The sequence below is a fragment of the Micromys minutus genome (assembly GCF_963924665.1).
Source record: "Micromys minutus genome assembly, chromosome: 14".
NCBI lineage: Eukaryota > Metazoa > Chordata > Mammalia > Rodentia > Muridae > Micromys > Micromys minutus.
Window position 1 is genome coordinate 50,088,210 of NC_137983.1, and position 14,343 is coordinate 50,102,552.

The window sequence follows — 14,343 nt, forward strand, 5'->3', positions numbered from 1 at the left end:
TGTGAGGTCAGAAGCCTTACATTGGATGAGCATAAATGGGAGTTCCCAATATTCTGTGATGTTGGAAGTGCATAGTTTCCACTATTGTGCAGTGTCTGAAATTTGCAGTCTCTGCTGTGACCTTGATGAACAGATTCCAGACTCTATATATTCCATGTTGTCCATGAAAAATGGTATCTGTCAGGACAAGACTATAAGATGCTTTACTCTTAGATTCTTGAGTGTTTCTCTTGGAGTGTTTTCAGAAACTGGGTCAGAAAAATACAAAAGACTCAACAACTCAACTAGTCAAGAGTCAGGGCATTTCTAGAGACCAGGGGATGACATCTCATGCCAGCTCCCTGCAGCGTGGGTGTGCACAGACCATGGGGTGTGCCCCCACTGCCTATACAAGTGCTCAGCAGTGGCATCTCAGCTTCTCTGACTGAAGCAAAGTTCAAGGGAAACTAAAATCTGGGATTTTCAAAGAAGTATTCATTTCAACAGTTTGTCTATGTAAACTAAGCATGTGTGTTCCGATGAATAAACTTTGTCTATTTTAAGAGAAGCTGCAGCCATCAGAGTAAGATGGAAGGGAGCTTCCTTTGAATTGTCCCTTAACGGTGACAGAATTTGCAGGCCCAGATATAGTTTCTTTTTCCTTTAAACAATGGAATGGTGATTTCGCAGTGCCCAGTTGCTTCTCTTAGTGAGTGATTGCAGGAGACTCTGACAGGACAGGTTTCCAATGCCTTTGAAGTTATGGAAACCATCCTCTACACTTGTCCATCTACCATGAGATGTGAGTGTTGAACTGTATCATTTTATCACTTCTCTGTCACCAATGAATATGACTTTCCAACTTTGTCATTCTATTTTAATTCAGTTGTAGATTTCTTCCTGAGAAGCTCTGAAGGTATCCATCTTTCAGTCTGCCCTCTGCCCTCCTATCCATATGTTTATTAATCACCCATCCATTCATTCACTCACCCAACCACTATGTCCACCTACTTATGTGTCAGTGCTATCTATTGATTACCTATCATATATTCAATCATCAGTAACCATCTAATTATCCATGTATCCATTGTCCTCTATCTATAAATATATTGTATCTATCATCATCTTTTATCATCTCTTTATCCATATAACTATTGTCATCTATCTATCTATCTATCTATCTATCTATCTATATATCTATCATCTGTCTATCTAGTTATCTATCTATCTACCTACCTATCTATCATCTGTCTATCTATCTCTATATCTATCTATCTATCTATCTATCTATCTATCTATCTATCTACCTTCTTATCATCTCTTTATCCATTCTTCCAACTATCTACCTACCACCTATCCATCACTATATTCATGTGTAGCTACAGTTTTCTCCCCTTCCTCTGTTGTTGTTGTTTTCTGATAGGCAATTCCTGCGTTAGTTTATACACTAAGCCCAACATCATGTTCTCCATCAACATCCTGGCAGTGCTCCCCTGGCCTGACAATGTTTACTATCACCTTCCCACTGGGCTGCAGCTGGCCTGACTCACTGGAGAGGGGAGCAGTGCTGAGGCCTCCAGACATGATTTCAGTAGAAACAGCAGATTCTCCCCTGAGCTTTTCCTCTTTAGAAGTTTTTTTCTCCAGGAACAGGAAATACACAAAATCCTTTTTTCTGAAAGTCAGCAGGACTACTGACCATAGAGCTTATGATCTCTCCCTGAGTTCCTAGGTTGGTGGCTTAAGCTCACTCTGCATTTTCAAGAACTAGTAATTATAGTTCCTAAAAGAATTAGTGAAATTTTTTCTGAGGGGAAAATCATATGATTTTCTAGCAACGACTGTTGGGAGATACTGTGGGAGCACTCCTCTCTGCGGGAGTCTTCCTCTGTTGTCCTGTCAATCACAAGAGCCTTTAAATATAAGAGTCATGCTTATGTCCATATTATGGGCTTTAATCTTTATTTTATTAAGATGCAGACCAATATCCAGGCTAATGATTTTTGAGAATGTATTATGTTCTTCAAAGTTAATTATTCCAAAATGATATTCAGTGGGGCTACAGAGATAGCTCACCAGTTAAGAGCATCCAGAGTGAAGCGGCTCTTCCAAAGGACTCGGTTCAATTCCTTGCACCTGCATGATGGCTTATGACTCTCCGAACCCCATTTCTTTTGGCCCTCTTCTAGCCTCCTCAGTCACCAGCACACAAATGAGACATAAACCTTTGTGCAGGCAGAGCTCACATGCATCTCAGAGGAAAACAAAAGACTGTGTTCATTTGCTTGAATGCTCTGTGCCGAGTCACAGTTTTACTTGTCCATAAAAAGGGAACACTCTCCTTGTTCCATATCTGACTCTTATCAGCCTGCCCAATGCCTCTGTATCAGAGAAACACTGTGGTTTTGTCACAGCAAAATCCCAGAGTACAAATCTCCAGATTAATGCTCCTACCTCCTCCTATAAGGCCATGCAAGCAGCGCGACTCTGTCACTCTGGCGTGGTTCCTTCATGCAGAGATTTGTCCCACTGAAAGACATGCCCTAACCCACCCCAGCCCTGAACATTACAACTTTTCCCTGTTCCTAAAATTCTGCTCCAGTTCCCTGTGTTAGGAGAATGAGTAGGTTCTTCCCTTTTGTTTCTAGCTTCCTCACTCGCCACAGTGCCCCCCGTATCACTGTTGTATCATGCTTTATATTACCCTTCCTTCTGGAAGCTAAGTACTATGTACATGTCAAAGGCATTTTATACCATCCATGCATCCATTGGCGGAGAATGGAGCAGCTTCTACATTTTAGTGACTGAACAATGTTAATGAGAGAATACGAATGCACAGTTATATCGATTAGACCCTATATTTGGGCACAAACTCAAAAAAAAAGTAGAATTTTTAGGTAACACCAAGGCTTCATTGTGTGTGTGTGTGTGTGTGTGTGTGTGTGTGAAAGAGAGAGAGAGAGAGAGAGAGAGAGAGAGAGAGAGAGAGAGAGAGAGAGAGAGGGGCAGACAGAGACAGAGAGATAGAGACAGAGAGAGTGAACATATGAATGTTAGAAAACAAATTGCAGGCTTACCTCCTCCAACCATAGTCTCCAGAATAAAGCTCAGGGGGTTAGGTGGAGCGGTAGGTGCCTTTGTCCCCTGAGCCATCCTGCCAGCCTATATTTTTCAGTTTTGAGTTCCCATGAGGCTGTTTTTAACAGGGACTATCATAACTCATTACCACCATGGGGCCTGCCCACTGCCATCTTCAATTACACATGCTATTTTTAGTTTAGCTTCTAATACAGTTGTTATTATTCGTATTTTTGTGAAAGACTTAGACAAATAGCTTCAGGACCCAAGGCATTAGCGGGGGGAGGGGACCTCTGGGTGATCAATATTACAGAATGTGATCCTCTCAATACCTCATGGCAACCACCTGCCAGCACCATGCAGATTCTTCCTACATGAGTTATTACTGCTTATGGGACATGAGCTCTAGAGAACAGCTCCTGAGATGTCAGATTCAGAACTTGAACTCAAGTGTCCACCTGTGTGTTAAATTCCTCTGGCTATCTTTCTTTAGACATTTGCTTTATTAGATTAAAACTTTGCTTTGCATCCCTAGGAAATAACTGTTGCTTTGCAACTTGGTTACCTATACCTCTCAGTAGATTTGCACCAGTGGGTAGATAACGAAGTTGTATCTTATGGCTGTGTTACCTATAATTCATGTTGCATAGCCTACCTACGTAAATGTCCTAGAGACTCAGAGGCAAGGCCAGAGTCTTTGTAACCAGTCACTAAAAGAGCCTTTTGTGATGATTTTGTTAGTTGCACTTTGTTTTTGTTTTTTTTTTGTTGTTGTTGTTGTTTTGTTTTGTTTTGGTTTGGTTTGGTTTGGTTTGGTTTTTTTTGTTTTGGTTTGTTTTTTTATTTTGTCCTTGGGCTATCTTGTGCTAAATGCTTTTAAGTGGTTGAGAACAGCTGAATAGCCTCTCAGCTACATTCTGGTCTGTCCTCTGGTACAGCTGACTATTGTCAGACTGCCCATGAATTTTGAATACCTAATCTGTATAATTTAGGTTCTTCAAACCCCACTTTTGGCTCCCTCTGTCCATCCTTGCTCTCAGAAACTGTCTTCAGCCCTTATAACAAAGGGAAGGACATTTCTCGGGCTAGTCTGTGGCTCTCCATATTCCTGCAGTTACACTTTCCTGGTCAGCACTGGACTTGGAGGCTTCTGACTGTCCTACTTCATCTGCTGTGGGTTTATTTTGGTGCCTTACAGTCCATTGATGTTGAATGTCCATGAGATGCAGTTGAGCTTTGAGCACAAGGTTTATTCATCACTAACTACTCAAAGAAGGGACTTGAGAAAACTAAGACAGAGAAGAAAATGGGCAAAGGGGCCTCAAGATTATTTGGAAAACAAATGATGAATCATACTGTGTCCTTTGTTTTTAGGATTGCATTTTGAAAAATTATGTTTAACCTGTGCATCTATGTTCATTGGTAGACTAGTGCTTTCCGGATATTAGGAAAATAAATCTGCACATTTGGAGGTAGTAGCCTGAGGTCAATAACCAAGAGGCATCTATTACCTGAGATATGAGCCCTATTACAGCTTTAAATGAGTCATAAAAACTCAGGGAAGGGAGGCTAGAAAAGGGTCTCAGAGATCTTCCCTGGGCTTGAGGTTCGATTCCCAGCACCTGCATGACAATTCACAACCATCTGTATTTGTAACTCCAATTCCCAGAGATCTGACAACTTCTTTTTGCTTTCTTGACTACCAGTTCCATACATGGTAAATCAACATATTTGCACATAAAATGAAAATAAATCATAACAACAATAGAAGAAATTAAGTAAGGGCATAATAGCTCTAAAATCTATGCTACTCACAATACATAGTAGTGACCAAGAACATCACAGGCTCTGGGAATATTGAGGATTAGGCTTAAGACCTCTGAACTTTGGTCCAGATCTTTCTCATTCCTGCAGGAAATGTTGAGGACTGCGGAAGCATCCTGAGAGACTCTCCACCAAGTCTTCCCTGGATGTTACTCTCAGTGAGTTGTGAATCAGTGGTAGGTCTTTTCAGAAGTGATAAAGTAGGAACATTTATTTTTAACTAGTAGTTTAAATATGGAAGACAATGCTGTCTTACGTTCAGAGTCTTAGACATATAATCCCATGGGTTGAACAGAGCAAAGAATCACAGAAAGCAAGTCACTGAAGGCTGGAGTGTCAGCAGTGGTCCTCACCCGAGATCCTTTAATGAACACTCTCCTGGGGATAGAAACTGTACTTCAAATCTCAAAGCAGACTGCTCATTACTGAACAGATCACGTAGGGAAGATTCTCCGGAGTCTTCCAAAGCAGAGTTCACTTTCCTTTGAAAGATTTTAGGTCGAACAGAATCATCTCTAAGGCTGTCTGAGTTGGCCCCCTGGGTAAGAGACCCTTTTATAAGTGTTTCCTATGAGCTTGGGGCATGTTATCTTTCCCACTTAACCTGCAGGAGATGTCATTTCATTCTATACTTGTCCGAAGGAAGAATCTTACAGGAAGTGGAGACTGGGCATGGTGTGGGTAGTTAAGGTTAGAGAAAACATTAGGATTTGAAGGATAGATAAATGGTTATCTCGGAGATATTGAGCTATACAGTGGGGGATGAAGACATGGCAACATAATGGGATAAAAAAAGAACTTTTTAAAAAGAACAATACCCATGAAATGACCTACATTCATTAAAGATGCTCAGTTTTCAAAGGCTAAAAAGGCAGTCAGTTTGTCTGCTGGAACATTTCTTGGACAGACTAGTGGTTTGAGAAAAACTTGATTTATTGTTTGTTATTTTGAACACTTTTCCGAAAATTGTGGTTACACATAAGTATGAGATTTGTTATGAGTCAATGTTATATCACATGAAACATATTTCAGATCTCTGAGATTAGGAAATGGAGGGTAGGAAAAATTTTAAAGATGTAGGGAAGGGAGAAATTCTGTGAAACATTGTCTTCAAAACATGGTAGGACTATTGAATCTACAGAAGCTGTGGCTTCCAGTGTGAGACTTACACAAGAGTGAGTCCTTCAGTATATTCTACCATGGATGGAAGAGGTGATACGGCCCCATTGTCTGCAGCAAATCTATTGGTAGTTCATGATTGCTAGGGAAAAGGGAGGATTTCACTCAATTGTGTTGTAAGTGGCAAGTGGGCCTGCCAGTAAAGATCCCCTTGGCTAGAACTTCAAATATCTGAAGAAGGAAATTAAAGAAAATCTCAGAAGATGGAAAGATCTTCCATGCTCATGGACTGGAAGTATCAACATTGTAAAAATGGCGTCTTACCAAAAGCAATCTACAGTTTCAGTGCGATCCCCATTAAAATTCCAACTCAATTCTTCATAGAGTTGGAAAGAGCAATGTGCAATTTCATCTGAAATAACAAAAACCTAGAATATAAAAATCTACCCTCAACAACAAGAAAACATCTGCAGGAATCACCATCCCTGACCTCAAGCTGTATTACCAGACAATTGTGTTGAAAACTGTATTGTACTGGTACAGAGATAGGCAGGTTGATCAATGAACTGCACATGTATGAAGTTATCAAACAGATACAAAAGGCAACACATGAGAAACTCTAGAACTTAAATTTTTTAGAAGTTTAACATCTAAAACTAAATATTCATTTATTCATATCTCTCTCTCTTCTCTCTCTCTCTCTCTCTCTCTCTCTCTCTCTCTCTCTCTCTCTTTCTCTCTCTGTGTGTGTGTGTGTGTTGGTCAGAAAACAACTTAGTCAATTTGATTTTGCAGCTAATTCAGAAGTTATTAGCTTTGATTTAGATGCACTGCTCTTAAGCATTCCGTTTACCTTTATATCAGCCTCCTTTGTATTCGTATAGCAAAGTAAAGTCCCTAAGACTGAGTGATTTATGAGAAAAGACTGCCATCTGGCTCACAGCTCTGGACTTCTAAAAGTGGAATGGAGTGGGGTCACCACTGGTGGAAAGTACACTGCATATTAGGAAGCATCATGGTTGGAGCTTGTTTGTGAGAAGCTAATCCTATGATGAATCAAAAAAAAAAAAAAAAAAAAAAACCTAAAACTGTGAACTTGGAGTTAATTTCTGTTCCCAGTATCCCCTTCATAAATCCTCTATCCCATCCCCCATACCCCTGCTTCTATGAAGGTGCTCCACCACCCATCCCCTCCAGCTTTCCTGCCTTGACATTCCCCTACACTGGGGCATTGAGCCTTGGCAGGATCAAGGGCTTCTCTTCCCATTGATGCCCAACAAGGCCATCCTCTGCTATATATGCACCTGGAGCCATGGGTCCATTCATGTGTACTCTTTGGATAGTGGTTTAGTCACTGGGAGCTCTGGTTGGTTGGTGTTGTTGCTCTTATAGGGTTGCAAACCCCTTAAGCTCTTTTAATCCTTTTTCTAACTCATTCATTGGGGACCATGTTCTCAATTCAATAGCTGGCTGTGAGCATCTGCCTCTGTATTTGTCATGATATGGCAGAGCTTCTCAGGAGACAGCAATATCAGGCTCCAGTTGTTAGCGCTAGAGAACTACCCTGGGTCCCAGGGGAAAGGAATGGCTGTCAGGATAAGAATTGTCTGAAGGCCCTCAGTTCTTAAAGATAACAACACCTTATTTGTACAATGGTGACTATATTCCTAACACAGAAACCAGGGAAGGACCTGCCAGGCCGAGCACAGCATCTTTTAAAAGAACCTATGTTTTGACGAAGTTAGGAAAAGTGAAGAGGAAAGGGAGGTGGATAATTGCACATTCATGCCTAATTCCTGTGGGTCTTGACTATCAAAGCTATTGTTGAGACAGTAAAAAAAAGTGGGCTGCCCTTGTTCTTCTCTTCAGTCACCTGAGGTAAATTGTTTGTTACTTGAACAAAGAGCAAAACAATCACGCTATGACTAGCCTGTGTCTAAGTGAAAATCATCACCCAGTGCCTCCAGCATCCCTCAGCTACATTGTTTGACACCGAACCATTTTTTACCCTTTCAATAAGTCTTCCACTGTTTCTGATGAATTATTCACATCCTTAAAATTCTGAAAATGTACTTTTGACAGACATGAAGAACATGATTAATAAATCTGTCTCTGAGATGAAAAACAAAGACAAATTGTAACCAAGTCTTATAAGGTAAGCATGGTTTTCTTCCCTATCCTTTCAGCTGTGTCCTGTGGAATTCCAGAAGCTCCAGGAAATGGCTCATTCATAGGCAATGAGTTCACCTTAGACAATAAAGTGACCTATGAATGTAATGAAGGCTTCACGTTGGATAACAGTCAGCAAGCCACTGCTGTGTGTCAAGAGGATGGCCTGTGGAGCAACAGGGGAAAGCCACCCACATGCAAACGTAAGTGTTCATGTCTGCCTGCATGTTTATGGAGTCTTCACTGGTGTCTGAATTCACTGAGGGCATGGGAGAGTTTAGTTTCCAGAATTCAGGTAGTCACTTCCCAGTGTTGGGAGGTCCTGGTGTCTTTCATCCTAAGAATAAAAACAACTCTCATAAAGACAACTCCCACTATTTAAAAAGAGCTGGGTAATCCTGGATGTTAGCCCGGTATATACTACAAATTCCATCACAATTTATAACATGTAACTTAGCTCGCCAAACCTTGTTCTAGCTGCCATCTTAAGTGTGGGCAGAAGCTCCAAACACTGAGTTCAACAACAACACCCAATGTGAAGTTAGAAAATGTCAAACAGTATGAGTGCTCTTCTCCAGTTCTCACATGTTTGAGATCTTTGAAATAAGAGGCATTGCTTCACTTGTATATTTACCATGTATTCTTTATGCACTTCATGGGTTGCCAAGAAAAACACGTTTCCTTTGTAATGTGGTGTGAGATTTCTAGGAAGCTATTTTCAGTGCACAGTAATATTCATAGAAGAGGCAAACATGAGTGAGTAGAGAAGCGGGAAATTATATCATTATACTATAACTAAAATAATATTTTGAAAAAAAAATTATTCAAGCATTAAAAGTTGAATACAATATGAAAATAGATTTAAACAGGAGAAAGCCATGCTAAGAAGCCAAGCTTAAATGCTCAGGCCATCTGCCACCAGGAACAGCAGAGATCCAAGGACTCAGACCAGGTGAGACTATGCTGCAAGTAGCCAGGGCACAGAGAGTTCTGAGCAGAGCCCACAGAAAGCATCCCCCCATTGGTTCAGGGGAACAGGAAATCTGCCATAGGGACTCAGTTTCCACCCAGAGGGCCCATGCATAAGGACCAAACGCTCAGGCTATCTGCCACCCGGAACAGCAGAGATCCAGGGACATAGACAAGGTACACAGTTGAGACAGGAACCAACCACTGACAACTAGACCATGTATAATCACAAACAACAAGATGGCAAAAGGAAAGAGACAGAACTTACCAAATGGAAACCAAGACAACCTGGCAACACCAGAACCCAGTTCTCCCATCACAGTAAACAGTAGACTACCAGACACTCCATAAAAGGAAGACTCGGACTAGAAGTCATACCTCAAGATGATGATGGAGATCCTTAAACAAGAATGGGAGGAAAAGCATAAAGAAATAGAAGCTTTTAAAGAGGAAACAAGAAAAACACTCAAATAAATCAAAGAACTAGAGGAAAACAGAACCGAAGAGATGAAGGAATTGAAGAAGGAATTTAAAATGGAAATGGAAACAATAAAGAAAAAGACTAAAAGAGATGACCCTGGAGATAGAAAACATAAAAAAGAAATCAGGAGTCATAGACGCAAGCATCTTCAACAGACTACAAGAGATGGAAGAGAGAATCTCAGGGGCCGAAGACAACAAGGAAAACATAGACAAAACAGAGAAGATGTAAAAGCCAAAAAGCTCCTAACCCAAAATATCCAGGAGATCCAGGACACAATAAGAAGACCAAACCTAAGGATAATAGGAATAGAAGAGGGCAAAGAATATCAACTAAGAGGCACAGTAAATATCTTCAACAAAATCATAGAAGAAAACTTCCCTATTCTTAAGAATGAGATGACCATGAGCAAAAATGAAGCCTACAGAACTCCAAATAGAGTGGACCAGAAAAGAAATTTCTCCTGACACATAATCGTCAAAACGCCAAGTGCCCAAAGCAAAGAAAGAATACTAAAAGCAGTAAAGGGAAAAGGTCATGTAACATATAAAGGAAGACCAATCAGAATCATACCTGGCTTCTCAACAGAGACTATGAAAGCTAGAAGATCCTAGACAGAGATCATGCAGACGCAAAGAGAACACAAGTGTCAGTCCAAGCTGCTATACCCAGCAAAACTCTCAATCACCATAGATGAAGAGACCAAGATATTCCAGGACAAAACAAAATTTACACAATATCTGACCACAAACTCAGCACTACAATGCATTATAGGTAGAAAACCCAATACAAGGAGGGAAACTACATCCTAGTAAAAACAAGAAAATACCTAGGCAAGAAAACCAAAAGAAAGACACACAGGCACAATTCTACCTCTAAAAGCAAAAATAGCAGGAAACAGCAACCACTATTCCTTAATATCTGCTAACATAAATGGACACAATTCCCCAATAAAAAGATATAGGCTATCAGTCTAGATACATAAACAGAATCCATCATTTTGCTGCATACAGGAAACTCATCTCAGAGACACACACTATCTCAGAGTAAAAGGTTGGAGAAAAAAAAAAACTTCGAAGCAAATGGTGCCTATACTCAACAAAGCTGGAAAATCTGGAGGAAATGGATGAATTCCTAGACAGATACTAGATCCTAAAGTTAAACCAGAACCAGGTAAACGCTCTACATAACCATAACACCTAATGAAATAGAAGCAGTCATCAAAAGCCTACCAACCAAACAAAAATCCCAGGTCCAGATGGGTTCAGTGCAGAATTCTATCAGACATTTATTGCTGAAATAATACCAATACTCTCCAAACTATTCCACAAAATACAGTCAGATGGAACACTACCTAACTCATTTTTCAAGATCACAATAACCCTCACCTCCATCCGTTACTTTAGCTTCAGGAACCCCACCCTTTTCTAGCCTCAAAGGCACTGCACACACGTAGTACACAGACATTCTGGCACACAGAAGAGACACATAAAGTAATCAACCAGTCTTTTTCAAGACACAAAAGCTTGTCTTTGGCACAAAGGGCAACTTCAAGTTATACATTGATGGAGAACTTTGCTGCTGTCACACTGTCGTAGAGCCATTGGGCAGGAGACAAGAAGGTACCAGGAGACGAGGCTGGAACAATCTATTGTACCTATCAGCACCTGCAGCAGTACCCATTGGCTTGCCCTATCATTTTTGAACAGGAGACAGAGAAGTATGAGAGGTGAAGTCAATCTGACTGCAACCAAGCCGAGTATGACAGTGACCCACCCCACCCATTTCCTGGGTAATTTATTTCACCAGCCATCTGTGCTAGGAGATGGAGCACCTAGGCTTCTAGGGCCTTTGAGCTTTTCTGGAGACAAGAATCTCCTGAGAAAACTCATTCCTTTCTGGAGTCCTTTGTAAAACCAGTAGAGTGTGTATCTGGGAACTGAGACTCATAGTAGAGCTCTGTCATCATTACCCAGCCTAAAGTAGGCTTCTTTAGACTCAGTTACTGGGGTTTGTTCTAGGGCTGACACTAGATAGCAGCAACAAGATGACCTTTTTTAAAACAGGCATTTATTTAATGTCTGTCTGAACAGATATCCCAGGAATTATGTCCAGGACATTTGAACTTGGGTCTGCTATAAACCAGATTGGCAGTGAGTAAAAGGAAGAGCTTAGCTGCAAAGGTGCCTGTATCTCTCCCCTGCAAGCCTCGGGTTTTCATTGACCACACACTGGAATCTCCTCACCCCATTTCTCCAAAGTCAACAACACCTGGAGGACTGATCTACCACCTCCTCAAATCTGATCTGAAAGCAATAAGGCCTGAGCATTAGGGATAAAGTCCAGCTTCCATTCAACAGGAGCAGCCTGTACATATCAGACACACATTGATGAAGAAAGGGCACATGCCAAGGTCTCATAATAACAATACTAATGCTTTAAAGACCCAGAGAAGGTATCTTCCCCTAAGCCCACCAGGCTTGTGGAAGTGTTTTTTCCTGAGGATTATCTAGATGAACCACAAGACACAGAACTTAAAAGAGCAATCATAACTTCAATCAGTTGACTATTTCCTGAGGTAATAGTCTTTTTCCTTGGGCTTCTGAAGTTCCATAGCTCAGCCCATTTCCCTCATGCCCATTAGTGCAGGCTACTGGCAGTCTGAAAAGACTCCACTTGAGCTGTGTGTTTGAAGGACAGGGATGATTAAATCATTTCACTCCAAAGGTATCTCATCATAATTTTACAAATCTAATTTAAATGTGTTCCATCTAAATGTGGTAATAAGACATACTTAGCCATGTGAGTATGATGTGGGAAAACTGTTAAAAGAAAATAAAAAGACAATTATAGTCCACACTTATGGAATAATTAGACAAACAGGGAAGATTCCTGATAAGGGCCAAATACTACCAGAGAGAGTACTTTATATTTCTGGTGGCAGCCTCATCATGGTATGAACGCCTCCAAAGAAGAATTGCTGGCTTTGCCCCTGGCTCAGAGAGTCAATAAAAAACCAGATTCTTCCTCCACAAAATTGACAGCGATTAGTTGGAAATAGCTCAGAAATTGAGAAGACAAGACGTAACGTTTTTTCAGAGTTCAGTTCCCAGCACCCATGTTGATTGGCTCACAACCACCTATAAATCTGGCTTCAGGGAACCTGGTACTCTTTCCTGACCTCTAATGGTACTTGTATTGTGTGGCATACAGACAAATATACTCACAGGTGTGTGTGTGTGTGTGTGTGTGTGTGTGTGTGTGTGTGTGTGTGTGTGCATATGCTCACCCACATACAAATAAATTAATAAATAACCAAACAAACAAAACAAAATAACCCTATTTATTTTAATGCAAGCTAAGATTCCCCGGGTCAAAAGCAATTGTCTTCTCCACCTCCTTGAGATTCAGAAGTTGGGAAAATGTGTTTACTGTATAAATACTATTCATTTTTTTGTGATTTCAATTCTTGAGAAGTATGATTGGGTTTTGGTGCAAAGATGGTGTCAGTCATGTCAACAGTGAGTGGCATACGCTGTGTCAGATCTGTTGGGATGGTCTACGATTAATGCCCCCTTGGTTGAAAGGGGAAAAATGACCCTATAGTGGTTGTTTTATTTATGTAATAGAATGAATTCTATATTCCTGCAAAAGTATAAACAGAAGGAATGCCAGGTTTGTGGATAACCTTTCACACTCTACATGCTGGAGAATATTAATTATCATAGACTCAACCACAAATAATTAGTCAGTTGTCAAAAATACGTACTGATTAAATTCATGATAACATAGACTTGTTTTTCTGTATTTCTCATATGTAACAAATATTTATATCTTCCTTCAAAGACTTTGTTATTTATTTGGTATTTGTCTGTTGTGGCATTTATATCCTTCATGATGAGATATATGAATGTTTTGCTTTATTTATAGTAATTATGGAATAAATTTTGCTTATTGTATTGACAAGAAAAGTATAAATCAGAGAGGATCTCAGAGATGCTACACCAGAGAAAATTTTTGCCTGTGTTGACTGGGCCTTGGCTGTCTTGTTTGTGAAATTTAAATAAGATAATGATCATGATGATGGATGTGGTAGTGATGGTGGTGATGGTGGTGATGGTGTAGTCATGGTGATGGGGATAACTGTGATAGTAAGGATCATGTTGTTGATGGAAATGACACCAATACAAAAGGAGTTACACATCTGGGCAGTAGCTGTCCTCTGAAGCTAGACATCTGGAGTTTCAGGTGACTAGCCGCTGAAAGAACCCACTCTAACGAATTTCTATCAGAATGAAGGCATATGATCTTGGAAACCACAGCACATGGCTGACTGTGGTGCTTCTGGAAGTTGCTTGACTTTAATCTTCCAGTGAGAGACATGTTTTCAAGTGTCATTCAGGTATCCTGAGACTCAGGCCACTGCTGCTCATCTTCATGTCCCTCAACTCTCAAGGCTGTGAGCTGAAGTGCACACTTTCTCCAGACGTTCTCACTTTCATCCCGGCTCTCACCTGAGCCTCCTGGGTTGTACTATCTTACATGTTTTTTGAGTTTTGCTTTGCCCTATTCATGCTTGGTCTAACATCAGGAATGAAGACATTAGTAAATTACTCAACTCCATGAGTCAGTCACTATCACACTTCAATGCAGACATGTGTCTCTTACCTCTGCCCTACACGTTTGATCTTTTCACCTCCACTTGCTTAAAATTCTGCTGAGGT

The 14,343-nt window shown here is 40.5% G+C and overlaps 1 protein-coding gene across 1 annotated transcript in view; it reads left to right on the forward strand.

Moving 5' to 3' along the window:
- CSMD1 (CUB and Sushi multiple domains 1) overlaps nucleotides 1-14,343 on the forward strand; it is a gene marked incomplete at its 3' end in the record, with an annotated part of 1,481,492 nt that overhangs the window by 1,408,261 nt on the left and 58,888 nt on the right. The window contains exon 50 of the mRNA XM_080928326.1: nucleotides 8,187-8,372. Coding sequence (XP_080784452.1) covers nucleotides 8,187-8,372 — 186 coding nt within the window. The remainder of the gene's footprint in view (nucleotides 1-8,186; nucleotides 8,373-14,343) is intronic.